The 26,184-nt window shown below is 40.5% G+C and overlaps 1 protein-coding gene across 18 annotated transcripts in view; it reads right to left on the minus strand.

The window, feature by feature from the left end:
- PCDH15 (protocadherin related 15) overlaps positions 1 to 26,184 on the minus strand; it is a 678,468-nt gene that overhangs the window by 92,503 nt on the left and 559,781 nt on the right. For all 18 annotated transcript variants that reach the window (XM_081189558.1, XM_081189550.1, XM_081189563.1 and 15 more), the window contains 3 exons: positions 14,997 to 15,113; positions 5,482 to 5,622; positions 2,833 to 2,945 (listed from right to left, as the gene is read on the minus strand). In XM_081189558.1, coding sequence (XP_081045684.1) covers positions 2,833 to 2,945; positions 5,482 to 5,622; positions 14,997 to 15,113 — 371 coding nt within the window. The remainder of the gene's footprint in view (positions 1 to 2,832; positions 2,946 to 5,481; positions 5,623 to 14,996; positions 15,114 to 26,184) is intronic.

Consider the following 26,184-nt stretch of genomic DNA (forward strand, 5'->3'; position numbering starts at 1 on the left):
AATACATGAGCTCTCTTAGGATACTGACATCAAGGCTACCTTTATACATAGGCAATACAAGGGTCTCGTATTTACAAAATCATCTTCTTTAGAAAGCATGGATTGCTGTCTGGCTGCTACAGAAAAATAGTTCCCAGCCATTACTTTTCATATTTTTGGCCACCATGTAAAGTCAAGCTGTCAATGTTTACTGCATTTTTTTAGCTGTGGTGTGAACACAGCTTCATAGTTTATACCACAGATGTACATGCAGGCAAGATGAATGGTGAAATAACAATTTGTTTCCCATGCTGAGGAAGTCAATCTTGTCCACTTCATTGTGTGCCAAGTAGGTTGATTAACTTTAAAATATTGTTTAAATAGGCACATACACGTTTCTGTGTATAAACACTCACACTTCACATTGCAGAAGGAAATTTAGTAAGATTTCAAACTGTTTACAAAACTACACAGACAGAACTGACAGCAGAACACACACACACACACACGCACACACACACACACACTTTAAGGATAGTAAAAGCAAAGTGCTTCTCTCCTTTTGAAAGGTTAACATCTGTCTTCACTCAAACTGTCTCCTTAACTGTTATGTACAACTAATTTCTCAGCCACAGTTTTATCTTACCCTATATGGCACATGCCTGGAAATAGGAACAGAGCAGAGAGGAGAACATTCTGGTCAGTCAAGATCATTCTTGTGAATTAGAAATCTGTGCACTGGATCATGCTTATAGAAAGAAAGGTCATGTTGCAACAACATCAACTGAACACTGTGACCTTTGGTATTTCACTTTTTCTGCAAGAAATAAAGCCCTTAACAGAAAGTTAGTGTTCCTTAACAACAGACCAATTTCCCAAAATGGAGCCTAGGGTTTACTTTGCTGTTTCAATGCATTTGAAAGATGTGACTATTTTCCTTTACTTGACATAAAATGCTTGAACACCTGTTAAATGTGCCCACAGGCAATACTTAATAGCTATTGATTGCACTCTTTAGCTAGCAATTTATTGCCTACAATTGCAGTCCATGGCTATTAACTATGACTTTCTAGTTGTGTAAGAGGACAAGATATGCATTAATTAACAAAAATCCAAGGTACCTTTGATCTTTTACTTTTTTAAAAAGGGTAATTAATCACAAGAGGATGCCATTTCTAAACACACACACACACAACCAGATATTAATTTAACTATTTCTGCTTTAGGTTTAATTTCACATCTGGCCTTTGCACATTTTATAATGCTAGAAAGAGTTAGAAGGACTTCTGCGTTCCTTTCCCCCAGAAAGATTCCTTTTTCTTAACTTCAAATTAATTTTGCACATGTACAGATTACAGTCACAGCGATGCTAAAAACATGCCACTGTCAAATTCTGAATGAATCCATAAGCAGCAGAGCACATCATTTAATGAACTCATCTTCTTTGTTAAAGCACCCAATTATCAAAATGCTGTACATAGCCTGCTGATGTGTCCATGCCTACCAGTTCCTGTGTAAATTGTGTAACTTATTTGCCTGTGATTCACATAGCTAGAATCACAGGCAAATAAGTGTCCAATGCCATACAAGCCATGCAGGTATATGAAAAATGGATCAATGGAAAAACAGCTATATTCAGAACTAACAATACAGCACAATAGGGATCTTATAATTCCCTGCAACCTAGCATAACAACTCTACTCCTCACATGCTTTAGCTTCAATCAACAAATCATTTTATTTCTCTGCTTGCTCTGACACATCCTATTAACTATCCCAGAATTCTGTCCCTCTCGTTGCACAATTGTTTTGGTTTTGCTTTGTTCTAGATGTTTTGAGCATAACATACATGGCAAAGTGGTATATAAATGAAGTGGCTATGAAAATAATGCCATTACATTTTTGAATGGTTTCATGGTAAATAAGAGAACAATGCAATCACTTCAGTTTAGCAGCTCTAGTTTTGTGGTAAGAGATTTGAGGTGGACCTGGAGTCTCAACATAAGCAGACGTTGGACCTTTGATGTCATGGAATGTCTGGATAGCTCAGCTGGTTACAGCATGGTGCTGATAACACCAAGGTTGCAGGTTCGATTGCCATATGGGAGAGCTACATATTCCTGCATTGCAGGGGGGTGGACTAGGTGATCCTTGTGGTCCCTCCCAACTCTACAATCCTATGATTCTATGATCCTTTCTATACATTAAGGGGAGCCATAAAAGGGTACATAATCCAATTATAAGCCCTTCATATCTGTGTAACTGCCCATCAGTGAACTGAAGAATGAATGCAACCAATTAAATAAAACCAGCCAGATGAATGAGACACAGGTAGTTGTCATTAACGTATAACATTTAGCTACACAAGACTGTGTCCAGCTAAGCCATAGGCAGAGTAGACCCAGTGGGTTTAAGTTAGCTAAATTCATTTGTTTCAATGGGTTTGCTATATGACTTAAGTTGGACACAATCCACAAGCCTGACAAGGAAATCGCTGTTTATTTCTTGGTGCTAACTTTGCTTCCTGATTACATTATACTTTTCACAGCCTACATAATGACAGAGTTCAAATAATAGTTTCTTTCTCCTCCCCTCACATTTCCCTTTAGTAATATTGATGATACTTTAAATATTTATTCCTTACATTTACATACCACCTTTATCTTCCAAGGATTTCAAGGTGATATGCATGGTTCTCCTCCCCCCATTTCATTGTCACAGCAACCCTGTGGTTAGGCTAAGAGATGGTGCCTGGCCCAAGGTCACCCAGTGAGCTCCATCCTCTCCCAGGTCATAGTCCAATACTCTAACCATTATCCCACACGTAATGGTAGAAATGGAACACATACTATACCTGTATTCATCCTGGGTAAACCTTGGAATTACTGAGGGTTGCAATACTGAAATTTCTACAGTGGTGGTGTTGAACTTCACAGGATCCCCATCATCATAGGCAATGACCACGAGCTATCAAGCACACAAACATAGTGAAGATCAATTCCAGTCTTACACACAATCATATTACATGCCATTTGGCTTCTGGTAGAAGTAGACAGCTACAAGCTTTGCAGGTCTCCAGAAAACTCTTAATTCCTTCATCACGGACTAGCCAATTTATTATTACTTTTAATATTTTTATTGAGATTTTGTAATTGCAAATTCCGAATATCACATACCATTATCCAATCCTACCTTACCATTACATTTACAATCCTCTCCCTCCCCACCTGACTTCCCTTAACTTCCCCTTCTGGTTTGTTACATTGTTTGTTGTATTCTACATGTACATATACTATTGAATGTTGTTACATTATCATCCTCTATGTTTAAATTCAATAAAATTGTGAAAGTTTATTCAAATCCTGCCAGTGAGTCCATTTCCTTTTGTTGTTTCTGCACGGACTAGCCAACGTTAGGCGTGATGATGATGTGCTCAGGTGACTGCATCACTGCAAAGCACTCTGAATTTCTTTTGCTGTCAGATTTGCAGCATTTGATTTTTTTATGAACTTACTTTTGTTTAAAGGCAAAAATAACATTGAAATAAAAAATGAGTAGCAAAACAAAAAACCAAAACAAACAAAACCAAACTTTTTTTAAAAAGCCTGTTTGGAACCCAAAGTGCAATTCTAACTCTTTAATCCTAAAGCTTAATCCTATAAATATTCTGAACCACAGTGAAATATTAAAGTATATTATGCAAAAAAGAAAAGAAAAAGTGGAAGGACTTTAATTAGGGGTGTGCTGCAGTCCCCTGGGAAGTTTCACCAGTCTTACTGAAAAGATTTTCAATTCCCTAAAAGTTATTTGGATCTTTCACCACAGGTGTTTGAACCTCAAAACAACTCTAGAAAGCTCAGGGAAATAAATAAATAAATAAATAAATAAATAAATAAATAAATAAATAAATACAAGTTCATAAATTTCCAAACAGAGAATCCAGAAACCAACAGCTTTTGCTCCACTCCAGATGTGTGCTTTGTTGCATATTATTTATTTATTTATTTATTCATTCATTCATTCATTCATTGAATTTGTATACTGCCCTTCATCCAAAGAGCTCAGGGTGTTTTGTAGCATAAAATACAGAATAAAACCATGGCATACACAATATACATATATACACTATAGTTGATATAGGCTACCCAGTTCATTGTAATGGAGGCAGCAGATCTGCAGTCTTCATTGGCATGGAATGAGAAGTTCTTGTGGGCAAGGAAGCTCTGTGTAAAAAAGCTTATGCAAAATCTGTTGTAGTCTGTTACATTTTTGAAGCAAAGCATTCAATTTTACATTCAGTACTTCCTGAGCACAATTATTTGAATCACTGCAGACAGCAAATACTAGGATAACAAGATAATGTGTGTAAATTATACTGGCATTATTGTATCTCAAAACTTGGTTTCTAGTGTTTTTTTTACATAGATGCAAATGATGAAGAGATTTAACATTAGTATCATTCTGTCTTCTCAAAATTTTATTTTAGAACTAATGTGCAGTACAATCCTATGCCTTTTTACTCCCTAGTAAGCATACAATCCTGCGGATATTTACTCCCTACTAAGCATATTTAGGATTGGAACTTAAATTATTGAAAGGTACACGTCTGCAATCTTTTATGGTCCCAGAATAATTTAATGGATTATTCATGGCAACATTTTCCTGAAGCAGAGGTATCAAGATGCCTAAAACCCATTAAACACATTCCTTATACTTATAAAAAGTGAAGCGACTTCACTTTCTGTCATAGTTTCACACACACCTATAAGCAAATAAGCTAGAAAACCCTAGCAAGCAGATGGTGTTTTTCAAGAAGACAGATGAGTGGGTTAAAGTACACAAACTCATTGAGATACCTTTTTGGGGGTTGCTGGCATGTTTTTCAATTAAGAAAATGTGTGATTAAAAAGGAACTGCTTTAACCCAACATATCAGAGAAGAATAATTAATTATCATAACTTGAACCAGTACTTTCTTCAGGGAATATATATATAATATGAACACTCATCCCCCAAATTACACTGAATTCGATTTTCTGTAAAATGATGCATTATAATCTGAGCTTTTAAAGCTGCAGCGTCAACTGAAATCCTAACAGACAAATACAAACTGAGTTGCAAACATTAATTAACTTAATGGATCTCCTCAACCAGCAACTGTCAGTACAAAGCTTTGATAACAAGGAAAAGTAAAAAAAGAATAAGAACTGCAGGCACCCCCTTCCTCATTTTATATATATTTGCCTGAGTGTAGATCGCTCTGATTTAATTGGAGATTGTTTCAAACTGAGCAGCTTGGAGACACTGCAGCAGAATCTGTGATTGCTCATCCCTAGTGAAAACCCAGCACTGGCTCTGATTTAATTTGTCTTTCTTTTTGCGGCCATTCAGTGGGGTTGTGGAGGACCAGAAAAAAATGCTAGGTAGTGTGATGGAGCCCTCAGGCTGGGGGATAGCCACTCCAGTGCAAAAACATATTAAAGTGCATATGTGGACGTTATTACCTTAAATAATGTACTGGGCTCTTCATTAAGGTTCACACGAGTAACCACACGTCCAGAATCTTCCTCGACATCAAAGATACTTGCACTGTAAGGGAACTGGACCACATCCACTTTATACCTCACCCAACTTGCTGGTGTCCCCTATAAGAAAAACACCTGTTTGTTATTGTATACAGCATGGGCTGGAAAAGGGGACCAAATGTTAAAATACAACCCTATATTATTATGTTGACATTTGGAAAAAAAAACACAGTCAAAACTACAGGATCAACAGCAACCTGCCCACTGACAAGAAAGAGCCAGGGCCACAGAGGGGAAAAACATTTAGCACATTGGTTACCGACCTCACAACAAAGGGATGTTACTTTGGAGAACCATTTACAACACAAAAATCACGGGGGAAGTCACCTCGTCAAAATTATCAAGGCTTCTGATACTAGAACTGAATTACACTTTCAGTCCATTTTGAAATATTCTGGTCCAAGCAAAAGAACTTTTTAAGTCTGAAACTATGCAACACCTTTAGTTAATGTATCTCATTATATTCATAATTCTTAACTTGAAGGTACCATTTGTACTAATGTTATACTGTGGTCTGCAGTATGCTATTGGGGGGGGGGCTTGAGATAATAAGGAAAATACTAGAGGTATTTTCTAAAATAAAGAGTGGCAGGTGGTGAATTAAATTTAACTCCTTTTGGACTCTAATGGTATCAGTACAAAAGTCACATTGTGCAGGAAAACTAGAAGTCCATGACAATGCCTATTCCATGCATTGGGAAGATTTGCCTATCACTAATATGTTCAATAATAATAATAATAATTTTTATTTATACCTTGCCCTCCCCGGCAAAAACCGGGCTCAGAGCAGCTAACATAAAATGTTTAACACATTAACATAAAATCAGGCAATCAATTAAAATACATCCTAAAATCAGATCAGGATCAGAGTAAAATCCAATCAGATGGCAAGCCACAGATTAGGGTTGGGGACCTTAAATGCTCTCCAGGCCCAACTGTTTATGCTGATCTTATATGAGCCTGTGAGAAAAAGTTGGGAGGCCACTTTCATGCAAGTTCTTATGGGGGAAAGGGGAGTCAGACTGAACCCCAACCAAAGGCCTGGTGGAACAGCTCCATCTTTCAGGCCCTGTGGAAAGATGTCAAATCCCGCAGGGCCCTGGTCTCTTGTGACAGAGCGTTCCACCAGGCCAGGGCTGGCGTTCATGTTATTCAGCTGAGGTGTCAGTTGGATTGTGAAGCAAAATCTTTACTGATGCAATTTTCTACTTTTCCCTTTGTAAGTAAGCAACTGGTTTAGTTGTTTTCAATCTTTATTATCCCTGTGCTGTTTTCCCTGTGAGTAAATTCATTGTTATACTTATTGATGGTTATGAGGTGGCAAGCATCAATGAATATGTGATCAATAACAACAAAACTATTTTGCATCATATTAGTAAACGCAGCTTGTGGCAACCAATCATGTTAATGAAAACGTCAGTGAAAATTGGTATTTGATGTTTTGTGTTATTAAGAAAGATGTAGACATTTAAATGGAATCTGGTTGCATTTAGGTAATAAGACAACCTTTTGTTTCTTTTGCAAAACTGATCATGAATTTTGGAAGTGAATCATATAGAGCATGACCACCTACCAACCAGCCAATTCACTGATTTATTTATTGCTTTATTTTAGGGACGGAGAACCTATAGCTCTCAAGATGCTGCTGGACTTCCATCAGCCAAAGCCAGCACAGTCGATGGCCAGGGATTATGGGGGTTGTAGTCCAACAACATCTGGAAGGTCACAGACTCTTCATCCCTGTTTTGATTTCAGGGTGCTTTATATCCCTCCCCCCAATACAACACAGGCATTAATTCACATCCTGGAGGTGAAACAGAGAAAGGGGATTGGGAGGGCCAAGTCCAAGTCATTTTGCAGCAAGCAATCAGAGTCATGTGCCTCCTTCGTGCCATAACAGAGAATGTTGAAGTACACATTTGGAGAATACACAACCATTTAGCCAGATATGGGATCTATAGGGAATGGGTATCATAAAGCTGGCACACTGGAAGGGCCTGGAACAAGTTTTAAAAGTCATATGCAGATCCAATATTTGTAGAACAATCACAGGTGAGTTGGGACACACAACTTTTTAATTTTTTAATGCTATGCCATGGCTCAGTGTTGTTCCCACTGGGTTATCCTCAGTGTGGAAAGCCACCAGGCTGCTCCTGCTTATAGCAGTTCATTTGTGCATGAATGGCAGAAACCCTTTTTCAGAAGAATGAAAATTGCATTGTATCTCCACCAGTTGTTCCCAAACTCCCCCACCAACCCACGTATCACTTGAAAAGTGCTTTAGGTTCTTGGTGGACCACTTAATGATTTTTTTGGCCTGTTGTAGCCATTGTAGATGCTAGAGATACTGTATGATTCTTAATTGCATTTTTACAGAAACCTTGTGGACCACCTGTATGAAGTTCATGGAGGTGGTCTATCAGACTCACAGACCACAGTTTGGGAACCCCTGACCTACATGGTACTACCCTGGAAAGTTTCGAAACTTCTCACATTCTCCCTGAAAGCCCCTACAAGTTCATGGGTGATGAATGGTTCCATGAAAGGTGACACTTTCTCTTCAGTCACATCTAGAACCAGATTTTTATACAAACACTTCAGTTTTAGAGTTGTTTATTTAGCAGCACTGGTGCTTATGGCCCCCCCCCCCCACTTCTTACATTCCATATGGAAAATTAGTGTTGAGAGGGGTTTTTTTGTATCACTTTTCATCTTATTATTTACAAAATCCTCACAGGAATAGCTATATAATGTGTGCTACCTCATCACTGTCATATCCTGTCCTCACTAAAACATAACACGCCATTCCTGACATCGCATTCTCTTGTCACCATGTGAGGTGCCAGATGCTTCGAGGTCAGTCAGAAACTGCAGCCACCAGGGAATTTTTTTGCTGTCATCAAGAAATCCCCAGAGAAGCAGATTGGAATTATTGTCCCATCAGAAGGGTAAAGCCTCGGGATTTGATTAATTCTGCACACACTGTCAAAAACATACTAAAATTATTAGTAGCAAGAGGAGCTAATTGAAAGACAAACGTTTAACAATTTTGCAGAGCCCCCCCCACGCCATCTCCTGTAAATCAGAATACAAAACTGATTACATGGATTTTTAGATGTGTGTGTTAATTACTGTAAGTTCATAAACAATATGTCCTAGAGACAGGAGCTGCTGAAGCAACTGTATATGCAAGCTATGCAACACATATGTGGTTTCCATCCTCTATGTGTGGCTTTTCTATGTCATTCTATAGGACCTCATTTACCTTCTGAGCAGCGTTCTGAGGACCTTATGACAGTGGTAGACAGAGGCAATACTAGGCAGATAAATTACTGTAAATTTTACTTGAGCAATTTCCTTCTGTTATGGAAACCTTGTTTATTGTTGTTGAGCTTTTCTTCTTCTTTTTTACAAAAACATCAAAAGAACACTGACCACAGAGAGTACAAATTTAGTTGTGTTGTTCTATTTCACGGAGAAGAGATTCTGCTTCATGAGATGGCTCTTGTATGCCATAATGAGGTATGATGACTACTCACAAAGTCTTCCCACTTGACTTGGCTTCTGCAAGTTGGCTTATTATATGGCTGATTCATATAAGCCTTCTGCAAATCAGCTGCCTGAATTCTGTATCACAGACAAGGTAAACTAAATCACTGCACTATGGTTTTCTTCTAGACTTACATGTTAAAGTTCACTATATCAAACCTTGTCGGTGATATTGCAGCCTCAGAAGAAAATAAATTACATCCTAAACATGCCATTTCCAGGAAGGGGAAGAGAACTACCATCCAATGCTGCTTAACAGGAGGCTCTGAAATCAAACTATATATGACTTTCCATTCCACATGGGTGTAAATTGAGAAAGGCAACTCAAAGAATGACAGTAATTCCATATATCGAAATTCTACCCCGTATGTAGAAGAGAAAAGAGACAGATTAGGAGGCATGGAAAGCAACTTGTTCTCTTTTCGAACTATTCCAGAGTTAATGTGATGAGCCTTCAGAACTCTATAATCAGTTCCTTGTGGTGAATTGCAACCCCCAAAAGTATTTGGAAGACGGGTGTGATTGACAGTTTGCAGGCTCTGGCTCAGCTTGCAGAAATGATACAACATTTCAATAGAAGGCACATGACGGCTTCCTACAGGGCATTCCAAAGAGGCCATTTGTTCTCTCATTGGTTTATTACTGCTGGTACTACTTCTCTTTGTGCATTGAATATGAAGGTCTGAGAGAAAACATAGGAAGCTGCCTTGTGAGTCAGACCACTGGCCCATCTAGTTCAGAATTGTCTACACTGAATGGCAGCAGTTACCCAGAGTTTCAGGAAGTGGTCTCTCCCAGCTTTGCCTGGAGATATCAGGGACTGAACCTGGGACCCACTGCATGCATGCTGGGTGCTCAACCACTGGTTCTTCCTCAGCAGTTAACATTTTACTGCATACTTTTGCATGTCAGGAGAGATAGGGTGGAACCAGAATACATAGGCACACTGAGGGTAGGGTGAGCACATGTACATTTTGTGAACACATAAAAAGGGCTTCTAATGTACCAGAATTTAAGAAATCATATATTACTGGAATAGGTAATTTTTAGAACCTTTCAAACGTAAGGTATTCCAATGAGATCAGAAGGCACTAAGATGATTATACTCTTAATGTCAGGCGGAAACCTGATTTAATAATGTTTTTACAAAATATAATTAGCAAGAAATTACTCAAACCCAGATAATGTGGTTCAGAATAGCAACAATCACACTCTGTTCCAATGACTAAAACCTACAATTATCATTAAGCATCAGCACATTAGGTAATTAGTTATTGAATTCATAAAGCTGGCATGAGATCATTATTTCTGAGGAAACTACTTTTCTTCCATCATTTTAGAAAACAACAACACCAGGATATTATAGTTATTGGCAAAGTTGCAATTGATTGACAAAGATAATCAAAGGAAGATTTAACATGGATTTTTTATTTTATTTTAATAAACTTGCTTTCATTATCTGTCACATTCATTATCTGTTTATGTTGCTTCAAGTCATTCAGAAAGCATGCTTGCTTCTGTTGTGAACATCAAACATTTTAGAACCCTGGGTTGGAGCACATTTATACCAGGAGAGGTGTTATATCCTATGCTAAGAAAAAGACATAAGCTATGCATTGACTTGATGTGCTGTAGCACATAAAAAGGCTACCACTATCATCCTCCACAAATGCTTTGAAGGGGTGAGTGCTGCCAGATTAAGAATCTTTATATTAACTAACAGCATGATGTTATGTGTTCTTAAATGGCAATTGGCTCCATTGAACTCCATAGGATTTACTTCCTTGCATAAACATCAAGGATCAGGGCTTCAAAGCTTCAATTTTCAAAGCATTAAAAATGGAAATGCCACAAGCATTACAATAAAAATTTGTGGTTACTGTCTCACAAAAGGAATTGTATCCATGCACCCCCCCACACACCCAAGCTATAGTGTCTATGGAACAGTGAGCAGCCCAGCACAGACATAATGGTAAAAGGTAAAGGGACCCCTGACCATTAGGTCCAGTCATGGCCGACTCTGGGGTTGTGGCGCTCATCTCGCTTTATTGGCCAAGGGAGCCAGCATACAGCTTCCGGGTCAAGTGGCCAGCAGGACTAAGCCGCTTCTGGCTAACCAGAACAGCGCACAGAAATGCCGTTTACCTTCCCGCCAGAGTGGTACCTCAGTTCAAAGCACTGGCTGTAATGAGGAATCGACCTGAAAAACCTACGCTGCACAAATGCCCTTTCCCTTAACTGGTCAGACTTAAAGCACAGATTAGCATTACATCTGTACCTTGCCAAATCTAAGCAACACTAAAAAAAGCAGAGTCCACAATAAGGGTTTGAAGCGGGTTCACAAATATTGGTTCAGGGGTCTAGTGTCAGTTCAAATGTATTGCTAAACTATGGTTGACAGCAACAATGTAAGAGAGGGGTAGATCCATACATGAGAGAAGAGGATGTTGGGGAAGGAGCCTTCCTGATGAAGGCTCCCTGCAAACCACAACTAAAAACTGGAAATCCACATCAGAAATGCATGCTTCTCTTTCTCTCTGAAGTGTGAATGTCTCAGTTTCATTTGGGTGTGACTGCTTTAGGTGGACAGCAAAGGCAAGGGCCAGGGCTATTTTAAACATGTGGGAATAACTTCAGACGCTCCTTTAGACTGGGTGGTCTCTCTCTTTCTCTTACTGGGAATGAGTATGAAATTTGTTTTTGATGAGTGGTGTAGGTTTGGAAACTCTTTGCCTTGAGATGTTCCTAACTGCCTCACTAGATGACCAAGCACTTACGAAAGTTTATTCCTACATGTTAATGTATTTTGCCTGCTACTGTACTTTGGTTTTAATTATCTAGATTATAAATTAATTTGATCAGCCTCCTTTCTTTATTTTAAGCTTGTTTCTGATTACTTGGCTTTTGCACTTCTTATTGCAGTTTTCACGAGATCATTAACTTTTAATTCTTAGCGTGGCTTATATTGTAATACTGGATTTTGAGCAGTTAGGAATCTTAACTTTTATATTGCATTTTTAAAAGTCTAACAATGGAAATTATATAACTGGCCATCAATAATTATTCCGTGCATGGTTTACAGACAAAACATTGTTTAAAAATACAATATATAATGAAAATCAACCCCCACCAAAAATTCTCGAAGAAAATAAAACAGATATAGGGAAGCAGATGAAAACATAGACAGGTGGGCAAGTGCCAACAAGGAGCTTGTCCCACCAACCTGCCCCTCAATTCTGTTCACCTGTCATTCACATATGCTGTTAGTTTTCTTTCTCACTCACCTATAAATATGCTTTGCTCCTTCTGTGGTCCCTGTCAAATATTATCCTGGTGCTGTTACTGCTAACAGCAAGGAAAGGAATAATCAGATGCTCACTTTAAGTTCCCAATTCTTCCTTTGTAGCTACATCATTACCTGCCCCACACCTGATATCTGGAACATGGGAAGTGGTTATGGTTTGTGTGAAATGGCCTTGTGGGCATTCTTGGGACCTATCCCAGGCTCATAGGCCAGAAGTTCCTAACCCTTGCTCTATAGCTATAATTGAGGAAACTATCTGATCTTTATCATTTGTGTTTCCCTGCAGACTCCAAAATCGTACTCATCAATATGGTATGAAAAAGGGAAAAGGGAAAGTATTTTTGCTGCTTTGCCAGCAGGAATGTGTAAATAAAGTATCCAGGAGGCTCCCTTAACACCTCATCTCCAGGCTTATTTACTTATAAATAAAGCTAGAAAATTATACACGCTCTCCTTGGTTGTCCTAATGGCTCTATTTCGCCCCCTGCTAATAGACTGCTATTGAATGACTATTTTGAAGCTTAGCAGGTTTTGATAAGATTGGCTACAATTACTTGGTGTCCTTCAGTGGCATTATGCTCTCTGCAGTAAATAAGCACTCCCCCCTTCCTCCACCCCCCCCCCGTCTTCTTCTAAAGACAAAAAAAAAATGCCACTCTGACTATGCTAGAATTTAATGTGAAGGGAGGTAGAGAAGATACAAGAGGGACAAGCACAATAATAATGGGCAAGTTCACTTATTCTCAAACTGATGGGACAAATGTCAGCTCAAGGCACTTTGCCAACAAAAAATTACTAGATAGCATAAATGGCTTCTTCCAGCTGCCAGCTCTAAAGCCCATTTAGAGAGAGGTTTGATTTAGTCTTCAGTGGAATGCTGAAGATGTCAACAGGCCTCTGCCAAATGCCAGGATTTCATAGCAAAGAGGAAAATTAACATTTTCACGACTGTTTTGTGGCTTCTTTTACCTTACTGCCACAGTAGCACTTCTCGCGGTTCCTGTATAGAAATGCTAGTCAAGATAAATCACTGTGGTATCCTAATACTTACATAAACATGGTGTTGATCATGCAGAGCCCTTCTACAAACAGGCTCCTGTGATGGGATAAACTTCAATTCCTCTATGGATTAGATCTCAGGAAATCCCTTAAATCCAAAAAAAGGCTAGTGCTACAAAACCCCAAAACTCTCATCCTTTTTAAAAACAGCATTATCTGCTGGCTTTGGTAACAAGATGTTTAGGGAGAGTAGAGGGGAGTCTCTCTTTCCCATCCTCTGCCAACATTTTCAACCATTTGCGTAACCTGGAATAACGTTGTGGTCACTGTCCATAGTTAGAAGGAGATTACTGAAGACTGTAGAGATACGATCTACTAAGAGAAAACGACTAGATTCTGACCAGTAGGGAAAAGTAACTATTTTGAAGAAAGTTTCCCCATACCGCCAGAGGCAGGGATTGTTCCTACATGAAATTTGCCCAAGGCACCAAGAACATGGGACCAGTGCTTTTTTTCTGGGGGCACGCAGTAGTATGTATACCCCTAAACATTTTGTGAATCTAAGTTTGGCCTCATTGAGGGGCAGTATTTCAATATGAGTAGGGAAATGCGAGTACCCCTAAACATTTTTCTTTTAGGGGGAAAAAAAGCACTGCATGGGACTGTCACGTTCCCACTAGCAACAGACTGGGAAAACATGCATATTCCCTGTGAATGTTAACCAGTCTGATAACTATTGAGCTTTTCCCTTTAGGCTCCCTAGAATGTGAGATAGCTGAGTCAGTAGAGCATGAGACTCTTGATCTCATGGTCATTGGTTTGAATCCTATGCGGAGCAAAAAGATTCCTGCCTTGCCGGGGGTTGGACTAGATAACCCTCATGACCCCTTCCCGATCTGCAGTTCTATGATTCTAAGATCAGTGCTTTGACCAACAAATCAGAGTTTACTCATGGGATATAATACAACTCTGTCAATCGAATGCCAGACTGAAACCCAGATGCTGCTGGGAAAGTTGATTCCAACAAATCTGCGCTGCTATATTCTTACATTATATTAACAAAAGGATTTTTTAATGCGGTGTTTTATTTCTTCACACACACACACACAACACTTTTCATGCTTGGAGGCTTACAATAATAGCAAATCAAGGAAATAACAGCCCTTCAAAAGTTTTGCTTTGTTTTCTGTTGGAGCCACAAAGCTGTTCCAAATGCAGGCCCACCCCTTGCTTTTTCCTGTTTATCATCAACACACTAAACCCTGATAAGGATTTCACATATAAATTGTTCCATAAGGAAAGAAAGCGGAGCAGGGAGGGAGGAGGCACTGGGGAGCTGGGGAGAAGTAAAAAAGAACTCTGCATTATGGCTTTATCCGTCTTGAGAACAATAATTGAAGTGCTCAAGCCAGAGGAGAGGCTGGCATAAAAATGCATCGGAGCCACTGCTGGGTTAAAATAAATAAAAATAAATCATAGTAATCACTTATGTTGTTCAGAGGATTAAGGCCACTTATGCAGCTTTTAAAGAAATCTCTCCTGGGTGCAGGGTATTAAGAAAAGAAAAAATTGTTTTCCTTACCGGAGGGTCCAGATCCTCAGCTTCAACTGTTGTTATAACCGTGCCCTTGATTGCATCAGGAGCAACCATGCCCCTGTACAGAGGTTTGCTAAATACTGGGGAGTAATCGTTCATATCCTGCAAAACATAATTAAGAATTTACTGCTGAAGCTGAAATGAAATTATGGACACATTCACAATGCTTCTTTCAAACTAGTCTCTGCTCAGCCTCTTCCCGTTATCCAATTCATTTACTATTGTCAGGCCTTCTGGCTCCTCAATTGTGTTACTTATCTGCGCACAAGACTGGTACTCAAGAGGAGGATGCAAAATTTTCCATGCAATGTAAATGTGTAAAGAATTGACATAGAGTAGATCTGCTTCATCAGAACAATTGTCATTTCAATAAATGAGATTTCCAGGGACTGAGCAAATTCTTGTAGGCTGTGCAAATGCAAACTCTAGAGTAGCATCTTGAGAAATAAACATATCACTTTTTTATTTTTAAACATAACTACTGATAGGTAGCTTTCATCTTGTGATCTCTTATGAAATTTGTTTCAGAGGTTTGGAGTGTCCCAACCGGTTTTGAGAGGGGGACTCTCTTTCTTTTTAACAAAACGTGACGCAAAATAAATTGGATCAAATCCAGGGTTTTGTAGAAACTGTGATCAATCAAATACACTGGCAATAACAAACTCTGATACGAAATATGGTACCTTAACTTTCAGGATCATCATTAATGCATGACCTATGTATCCTATGGGGGGACTTTAACCATGCTCCCATGGTGCCAGTTTTTTGTAGGTTCCACTCACATGTTGAAACAAACGTTACCACTCTCCCATGCATGCAGGAAGAGGCAGCAATCAACCAGAAAAAAAATGACCAACCCAGTTTAAGGGAATCTGCTTGCACTGGATTTGTAATCCATATTGGCCAGAGTTCTTGATTGGGTATAGAGGGGGTATATGTGTGGCAGGGCCCTTTCGCATAAACCCTGAAAGTATAGCTACTCCTGAGTGTGATCCCCATGCATTCACTCAGCATGTGAATAGAGCTATTGTGGTTGGATGTGCTGCTCATCCAGCACAAGAAAAGCCATCAATGCAACAACCAGTCCAAGTAATCACCAATGCCACCAAACTCTCTCTCTCTCTCTCTCTCTCTCTCTCTCTCTCTCTCTCTCTCTGCATTTCTAGTTCATGTTTGTTTGGAGGGGGGGGCGGATAGAGCTCCATGCATTTTTCCCCCTTTTTGTTTTGCCTCTCGCCCACTTTCTCCCACTTATCATTGGTGAAGTTTGAATCTGGTCAAGCTTAGAAAATTAAGTAGATGGGGGAGAAGATTTTTTTTTTGTCAGGTTCAACATGTGAGCAGTACATGTGAAAAGGATCTAGGAGTCTTGGTTGACCACAAACTTGACATGAGCCAACAGTGTGACGCAGCAGCTAAAAAAGCCAATGCAATTCTGGGCTGCAACAATAGGAGTATAGCATCTAGATCAATGGAAGTAATAGTGCCACTGTATTCTGCTCTGGTCAGACCTCACCTGGAGTACTGTGTCCAGTTCTGGGCACCACAGTTCAAGAAGGACACTGACAAACTGGAACGTGTCCAGAGGAGGGCAACCAAAATGGTCAAAGGCCTGGAAACGATGCCTTATGAGGAACGGCTAAGGGAGCTGGGCATGTTTAGCCTGGAGAAGAGGAGGTTAAGGGGTGATATGATAGCCATGTTCAAATATATAAAAGGATGTCACATAGAGGAGGGAGAAAGGTTGTTTTCTGCTGCTCCAGAGAAGCGGACACGGAGCAATGGATCCAAACTACAAGAAAGAAGATTCCACCTAAACATTAGGAAGAACTTCCTGACAGTAAGAGCTGTTCGACAGTGGAATTTGCTGCCAAGGAGTGTGGTGGAGTCTCCTACTTTGGAGGTCTTTAAGCAGAGGCTTGACAACCATATGTCAGGAGTGCTCTGATGGTGTTTCCTGCTTGGCAGGGGGTTGGACTCGATGGCCCTTATGGTCTCTTCCAACTCTATGATTCTATGATTCTATGAACATGCTAAGTGAAGGAAAGACCACATGCCTGTTTGGATGTTGCCTGGGGAAAAGCTTTTTCTAGCTGACAAACATATTCTGCAGATCAAGTAAGGTTCATATGCTTATCCACATGATGGCCTCTACACCAGTGGCTCCAGATTTCCCCTGCCCCTGTCAGACCACATGAGGGTCTTGGTGGACCACCTAACAAGTTTTCTGCCTTTTGTAGCAATTGTAATATACTGTGCTAGTTGCTGAATTATTTTTCAATTGTCTTTTTATAGTCATGTTGTAGGCCACTTAAATGAAGTACCCATGGACCACAATTTGGGAACCCTACCTCTACACTACAAAGGTGCAATCTGAATAGCCCAAGAAGTTGGAGGAACTGAAGATAAAAGATGGAGATAGTGTGTAGGCTATTGCTTAAATTGCAGTTATTTCATACCAAACATTTCTCTTTATGGATATAATCTGTGTAGGAAATACTTGCTTAACTGTAATGTATGAAATATAGTGCCAATATTTTTCAGTACACTGATCGCGCACCCCCCAAAAATGTGGGTTTTTTTCCTATTTGTTCAAGAACATGTAAAACAAGGGATTATTTCAAGCAAACATCATATTCAGCCCTGTCAGATATTGCTATGTCCCTTTATTGTGTCTGTACTGTTTCCCGATAATAGATGACAAATTCAGAACGCCTAAACATTTGTGTTCATCTTCTGCATGTCCTTATGTCCTTTGTGTTAGGAAATCAGCAACTATAAATAGATATGCCAAAAAGAGAAATGATGTAGAACATCCTCTGATAAGAATGTTTCAGAACATCCTCTTCTATGGGAAATGACTGGAGGGCCTTATTTATATTTCTAAGGTAAACAAATCAGGAGCAAATAAAAGTATGAATGCAAAGTTGCCTAAAATTAGGGTCGCCATATCTGCAAACGTGAAAATCGGGACACAGTTGAAGTTTTCTTTGTAGGGGAACCAAAGTTTTTGAGATTTTTTTAAAAGTAAAGCTACAATCATTTTTAAAGGCATTTTTGACATGATTTAACCCCCATTGTTGATTTCTGAAAAATTATTCTGGATGCAATTTTCAAAGGCTGGTTCCAGGAAAATCAGGACTTATGGCAGCCCTAGCTAAAATGCTGAAAGACAAGAAGTTTTTGACCTAAAACCACATTTTTTTCTACTGAGTCAATCAGCACATGAGTATTTGGTGAGGTGAAAGTTGTACAATTAGCAACACAGAATGTTCTTCAACAGACATTCAAAAATTCAACCCTAAACCTTTAGCTTTATGTAGTAAAGTTCAAGGAGAACTCTACCCCATGATTTTGCTGATATACAAGCTTTGTTCTTAATCCCTTGTAAAGTTCACTGCTTGTAAAAAAAAAGTTACTGAAATAATATTTGGAGAAATCTATTAAGGGAGTGGACAAGTTGGATATGATAGTAATTTAGCTAGAGGGAAAGGGCACACTTCCTTTGAAAGTATATGTGAACAATCAAAATTAGGTAAAATGGTAGTTTTAAAAGAGCAGCTATTTTCTATGAATGAAAAGTTATGTGTCCAGCCTGCAATTTTTTTTTTAAGGAAGGCTTTGTTATCCCACAAAAGGAAAAAGAGGAAAAAAAATCTTCTCTCTAGCCTGCATATGTCAGATGAATCAATATGTCAGATGAATCAATCAATATAAATACATTGTAAAGAATTGAAACATTTTAAAAGTAGTAAGGAGATTTGGTCATACAGCTTTTATGTCCTCAAGTAAAGTTACTCACGCACAACTGCATGGAGAAGAATGCATTATGGTTGGAGAATTTCTGCCATTGCTAGGAATGGGGGCCTTTTTTATCTCATTTGCCTTCAACTTGACGGGGTCTGTTCAACCTGGCATGTCTCCACACCAAGACAAAAGTGTGGTGGGTCCTTATCCGAGAGATGCCATTTGCAGATGACGCGGCCTTGACAGCACACTCTGGGGAAGCTCTATAGAGATTCATCAAATGTTTTGCCCAAGCCTGCAGAGAGTTCAGCCTCACCTTCAGCCTGACAAAGACCAACATTCTGGGTGAGGACATCACCAGCGCTCCACGCATCAGCATTGGTGGCCACATGCTTGAGGTAATAGATGATTTTGCCTGCTTGGGCTCCACTATAACCAGCAACCTCTCCATTGACACTGAGCTGAATTGGTAAGGTAGCTATAGCAAAGACTTACTTCTCCAAAAGGGAGAATGTGATGCTAATGACCAATACCAAGATGAAGGTCTTCCAGGCTTGTGTGTTGAGCGCTCTGCTTTATGGTAGTGAATTGTGGGAAACTTACACTCACCAAGAGCAACACCTCAATGCCTTCGATATGCACTGCATCAGGAAGTTTTGGGGCATGAGGTGGTAGGACTTGTTTGAGTCTCAAAGAAGTGCTCTCTCAAGCCCACATTTCCAACGTGTTCACACTCCTGTCTCAGTGATGTCTCTTTACTTGGTCATGTCCACAGAATAGAAGCTGGTACTTGCTCTATGGGGAGCTGGCTTCAAGCACCTGGCCCACTGGCAGACCAACTCTGTGTTACAAAGATGTCTGGAAACGTGACATGAAGGCTGGCCAAATCAACCCCACCATGTGGGAATCCCTTGCAGACTGTAGTGCCTGGAGACTGTCAGGTTGTGTATCCACAGCAGTGACCAGAGGAGAAATGACCGTAGGGAGGACCACAGAAAGAAGAAACACCATGGTACATCTGCATCAGCACAACTGGATGCCTTCATGTGTCCTGCTGCAACAAAACATGTCTCCCCCTTACTGGTCTCTACAGCCACAGCAGATGCTGTAACTCTCCGACAGTTTGACTTCACCCCTGAAAGCACACTCTGCCCCCACAAAACAAACAGATGCAAACAACAACTAGACTTACAAGAACACTGACAGAAATAATTTCATTTGAGTGTTAACTATGTATTTCAGCTGATTGCCATTTCCCTTATTATTTCATAGAATCATAGAATCCTAGAGTTGGAAGAGACCACAAGGGCCATCGAGTCCAACCCCCTGCCAAGCAGGAAACACCATCAGAGCACTCCTGACATATGGTTGTCAAGCCTCTGCTTAAAGACCTCCAAAGTAGGAGACTCCACCACACTCCTTGGCAGCAAATTCCACTGTCGAACAGCTCTTACTGTCAGGAAGTTCTTCCTAATGTTTAGGTGGAATCTTCTTTCTTGTAGTTTGGATCCATTGCTCCGTGTCCGCTTCTCTGGAGCAGCAGAAAACAACCTTTCTCCCTCCTCTATGTGACATCCTTTTATATATTTGAACATGGCTATCATATCACCCCTTAACCTCCTCGTCTCCAGGCTAAACATGCCCAGCTCCCTTAGCCGTTCCTCATAAGGCATCGTTTCCAGGCCTTTGACCATTTTGGTTGCCCTCCTCTGGACACGTTCCAGTTTGTCAGTGTCCTTCTTGAACTGTGGTGCCCAGAACTGGACACAGTACTCCAGGTGAGGTCTGACCAGAGCAGAATACAGTGGCACTATTACTTCCCTTGATCTAGATGCTATACTCCTATTGATGCAGCCCAGAATTGCATTGGCTTTTTTAGCTGCCGCGTCACACTGTTGGCTCATGTCAAGTTTGTGGTCAACCAAGACTCCTAGATCCTTTTCACATGTACTGCTCTCAAGCCAGGTGTCACCCATCTTGTATTTGTGCCTTTCATTTTTTTGGCCCAAGTGCAATACTTTACATTTCTCCCTGTTAAAATTCATCTTGTTTGTTTTGGCCCAGTTCTCTAATCTGTCAAGGTCGTTTTGAAGTGTGATCCTGTCCTCTGGGGTATTAGCCACCCCTCCCAGTTTGGTGTCATCTGCAAATTTGATCAGGATGCCCTTGAGTCCATCATCCAAGTCGTTGATAAAGATGTTGAATAAGACCGGGCCCAAGACAGAACCCTGTGGCACCCCACTAGTCACTCTTCTCCAGGATGAAGAGGAACCATTGATGAGCACTCTTTGGGTTCGGTCAGTCATCCAGTTACAAATCCACTGAGTGGTAGCATAGTCAAGACCACATTTTACCAGTTTCTTTACAAGAATATCATGGGGCACCTTGTCAAATGCCTTGCTGAAATCAAGGTAGGCTACATCCACTGGGTTCCCTTCATCTACCAGGCTTGTAATTCTGTCAAAAAACGAGATCAGGTTAGTCTGACATGACTTATTTTTCAGAAATCCATGCTGACTATTGGTGATCACAGCATTCCTTTCTAGGTGCGCACAGACTGTTTGCTTAATGATCTGCTCCAGAATCTTCCCTGGTATTGATGTCAGACTGACTGGGCGGTAATTATTTGGGTCCTCTCTTTTCCCCTTTTTGAAAATAGGGACAACATTTGCCCTCCTCCAGTCTGCCGGGACTTCGCCTGTTCTCCAGGAATTCTCAAAGATGACTGCCAGTGGTTCTGAGATCACATCTGCCAGTTCTTTTAATACTCTTGGATGCAGTTCATCTGGCCCTGGAGACTTGAATACATCTAAACTGGCCAAGTATTCTTGTACTATCTCCTTAGTTATTCTGGGCTGTGTTTCCTTTGCTGAATCATTTGCTCCAAATTCTTCAGGTCGGGCATTGTTTTCCTTATCGGAGAAGACTGAGGCAAAGAAGGCATTGAGGAGTTCAGCCCTTTCTGTGTCCCCTGTTTGCATTTCACCATCTTCTCCTCTGAGTGACCCCACTGTTTCTTTGCTCTTCCTTTTGCTACGAACATACCCATAGAAGCCTTTTTTGTTGCTTTTAACCTCTCTAGCAAGCCTGAGTTCATTCTGTGCTTTAGCTTTTCTGACTTTGTGTCTACACGTGCTGGCTATTTGTTTGAATTCCTCTTTGGTGGTTTCCCCCCTTTTCCATTTTTTGTACACATCCTTTTTTAATCTTAACTCAGTTAAAAGTTCTTTAGATAGCCACCCTGGCTTCTTTAGGCACCTTCCATGTTTCCCTCTCATTGGTATTGCCTGACGTTGTGCTTTTAGTATCTCCCTCTTAACAAACTCCCAGCCATCATGAACTCCCTTTCCTTTTAGTATTACTGTCCATGGGATCTCACCCAGCACTTCCCTAAGTTTTATGAAGTCGGCTTTCTTAAAGTCAAGAAATTGAGTCCTAGTATGCTTGGCTGCTCCTTTCCGCTGTATAGTAAACTTCAGAAGAGCATGATCACTCGCGCCTAATGATCCTTCCACTTCTACCCCACTAACCAGGTCATCAACATTGGTTAGGACCAGATCTAAAATGGCTGTTCCTCTTGTTGCTTCTCCCACTTTCTGGACAATGAAGTTGTCTGCAAGGCCAGTGAGGAATCTGTTTGACCTTATGCTCTTGGCTGAGTTTGACATCCAACAAATATCCGGGTAATTGAAGTCCCCCATTACTACTATCTCCCTTCCTTTTGCATGCTTGGCCATCTGTTCCAGGAAGGCATCATCTATGTCCTCCGTTTGGCTTGGGGATCTATAGTAAACTCCCACAATGAGGTCCCTGTTATTCTTCTCTCCCTTAATTTTGACCCAAATGCTCTCACTTTGGCTTTGAGGTTCTAAATCTTGGATCTCTTCACAGGTATACACATCCCTGACATATAACGCCACTCCTCCTCCTTTCTTGTCTGGTCTGTTTCTCTGAAATAGATTGTATCCCCCCATTATTACATTCCAATCGTGGGACTTATCCCACCAGGTTTCAGTGATGCCTATTATGTCATATTTAGTTTGCTGTACCAAGAGCTCAAGCTCATCTTGTTTATTTCCCATGCTTTGCGCATTAGTGTACAGACATTGAAGTCCATTAATCATTCCCCCGTGTCTCTTATTTAAGGATTTTTTCCTCCCACCACTAGGTCTGCATGCTGTTTGCTCCATTTGGTCTATGACATTTGGATGATCATCTTCATCAATTGATAGGCTCCTACCTTCAGGAGCACTGTCTCCCTCCCCCACATTAGTCAGTTTAAAGCCCTCCTGATGAGGTTTCTGAGATTTCTGGCAAAAACATTTCTCCCAACTGTTGTGAGGTGCAGCCCATCGCTTGCCAGAAGTCCATCTTCAAGAAACTGCAGTCCGTGATCTAAGAATCCAAACCGTTCCTGTTTACACCACCTGCGAAGCCAGCTGTTCACTTCCACTATTTTCCCCTCTCTCCCTGGGCCACGTCGTTCAACTGGGAGGAGAGATGAGATGACAATTTGTGCATTTAGTTGCTTCAATTTCCTGCCGAGAGCCTCGTAGTCTCTTTTGATCTTCTGGAGGCTATTGCTTGCAGTGTCATTGGTTCCCACATGAACCAAGAGGAAGGGGTATTTGTCAGTGGGTTTTATGATTCCTTGCAGTCGTTCAGTTACATCTTGGATCTTAGCCCCGGGGAGACAGCACACTTCCCGAGACATCTTGTCAGGCCCACAAATCACTGCTTCTGTTCCCCTCAGTAGGGAATCCCCTATCACCACTACACGCCTCCTCTTAGGTTTGGTCGGGGTTCTTCCATGAGCTGTCCGTTCCAAGGTCGCCTGCACATTCCCTGAGGACTGACTTTGCTGCTCGTCTTCATTTACCTGATCGACAGAAATGAGGGAGAGATCCTCAAATGGAGTCTGCTCTTCGTCTTCCATGCTAGGGGAGAGGACCTCAAAGCGATTGTGTAAATCTAAACAATCAGAACGAACCCTGGGCCTCCTACTTCTTTGAGTCATCTTAGATATTTAATAATACTCTGTTTATGTGTTACTCATCCATACAACATATCATTATTATAAATGTGACAAAAATGTAGAAAATAGGGAAATGACATTCAGTTTGATGTTGTATCCTAAACATGAAGGGTTTTGTTTGAATTAATTATTTGTATTAGGATTTAGAGTTATGAAGACAGCAGAGACTTATACCACATCACAAATCCCTGGATTATTTCACTAGGGGGAATTATATGTATGTTAAACAGCATGGGAAACAATATTGTAGGATTTTGCATTGAGAATTGAGATGTGATAGCCCCCTCATAACTTCTGCTTACTGAAACTGCACAGGCAAATTGGTGGTAGCAAGTGTCCTTTGACATTATCAGCCTGATGGAAGAGACACTGAAATAGATACTACCTCGTATCTATTTGGACTTCTCTCAGGTTTCCCATAACTTACACTTCAGTTGTGACTTATCACCCACAATTCTGTGGAATAAAAGTTGCACATCTTTGCCAGGCATCAGATATTGCAATCTTTGAGTTGTCAGTTAGAGCTACAGTAGGAACCTCTCTTCACATGTTTTGCCATTGTATTATCCTAAGGTAAATATAATCTCTTTCAGTTATCTCTGAATCTCTCGGCTTGCTGATCAGAAGGTCGGCGGTTCGAATCCCCGCGACGAGGTGAGCTCCCGTTGCTCGGTCCCTGCTCCTGTCAACCTAGCAGTTCGAAAGCACGTCAAAGTGCAAGTAGATAAATAGGTACCGCTCTGGCAGGAAGGTAAATGGCGTTTCCATGCACTGCTCTGGTTCGCCAGAAGCGGCTTTGATATGCTGGCCACATGACCCAGAAGCTGTACGCCGGCTCCCTTGGCCAATAAAGTGAGATGAGCGCCGCAACTCCAGAGTCATCTGCGACTGCACCTAATGGTCAGGGGTCTGTTTACCTTTATCTTTACCTAAATATAATCACTTTCAGTTATCTCTTTCGTTGACTAGGATGACTACCCACAGAAGAACCCTAGAGCTATACCTGTTGTAAACATTCTCAGGGGGTTACTACTTCCCTATCATTTAAACAGACTGATGCTAGTTCATAGTACAAAATCAAATATTGCCATGCAAAATATTAATAGTTATCTGCATATTGTTCCCGTTGATTAAAATCCAAATGTTGTTTCATATTGCAGTAGATACAACCTGAAAGCAGAAGACAAAATGCATGCTTTTCTTCTGAGATTTTATGCTTAAGTATATCTGAAGATTGCCATATAGGAGGAACGTCCATGAATTCTGACTGCACATTATGAACTCTGTCTTGCTAGCCTTGGAAGTATGCCACAGTAAAAATAAAGACTGATAGACAAGATTTCCGGAAGCCATCCCTGTCATCTTGGCTCTGGCAAGATCTGCCAACACCCTTCCATCAAGATGTGAACTGACAAATCAGCTCTATTATATTTAAGAGGCTAAGAAGTTGACACTGACTTTGCAAAAGAGGAAACAAATATAGTAAACAGACAAACACAAGGTCAGTGAAGGACACACTGGGACATGCATTCTAGAGACATGGAGAAAAGAATACAAGGGTACTGAAAACTGGCCAACTTTTTACTGCCTGCTTAGCCTGGCCTCTTGCTTCCTCCATTCTTTTTAGTGAGGTCTGCAGGGAAATAGTGCTTGGAGGGGCTGCAAGCAATTAGAAGAGATAACAAAATCACTAGCCAATAATGGCAAATAAGATGCTCACTGAAAGCTATACAAGATGAAGATAAATTAGATTATGATGTACAAATCAACCTGTAAATCAACTAGATTATGAAAACATAGCCCATTTCACCTGTTAGGCATACATTTCTAGTTTGCATTTGTTTTAGAAATGAATGAAAAAATAAATAAATGAACCGCCATTTGGTTAATCATTTCTAAAGCACATACAAACGGATAAACATGTGAATGAATAAAACTTGTTTTAACTGCTTTGCGCTGAAGGCAGTGTTTTGCATTGATCACACGGGCCAGGATGCGGTGTGCTGTTCACAGAAATGTCACTGTGAGAAGCAGTTGAGAAAGAGCAGTGGAAATAACAAGCCTATAGATGTCAAAGAAAGATTACTGGGGCATGGGAAATAAAGGAAGGGAAGCAGTGAAAGAATACACAATCACAAAATGGCTATGTATGCCATTTCCCTTTCCTCAATCTGTCTGAAATTAGGCTGGATTGAAGTAGTGGGTGGGTGTGCCTGAAAACATGCCGATAGGATTATACATAGAGAAGTTACAAGCAGGAGATTTGCAGCTGGTTTTTGAACTGAAAGTTACAGGGTGGCCTATGAGGAGGCTTTGCCCAAACTGCTTACATTTTTGACAGGTCTGATGCCTTGGGAGATAGCGAAATGCCTGCAAAGTTCATGCTGTTTG

Source organism: Podarcis bocagei, assembly GCF_964188305.1.
Source record: "Podarcis bocagei genome assembly, chromosome: 4".
Taxonomy (NCBI): Eukaryota; Metazoa; Chordata; class Lepidosauria; order Squamata; family Lacertidae; genus Podarcis; species Podarcis bocagei.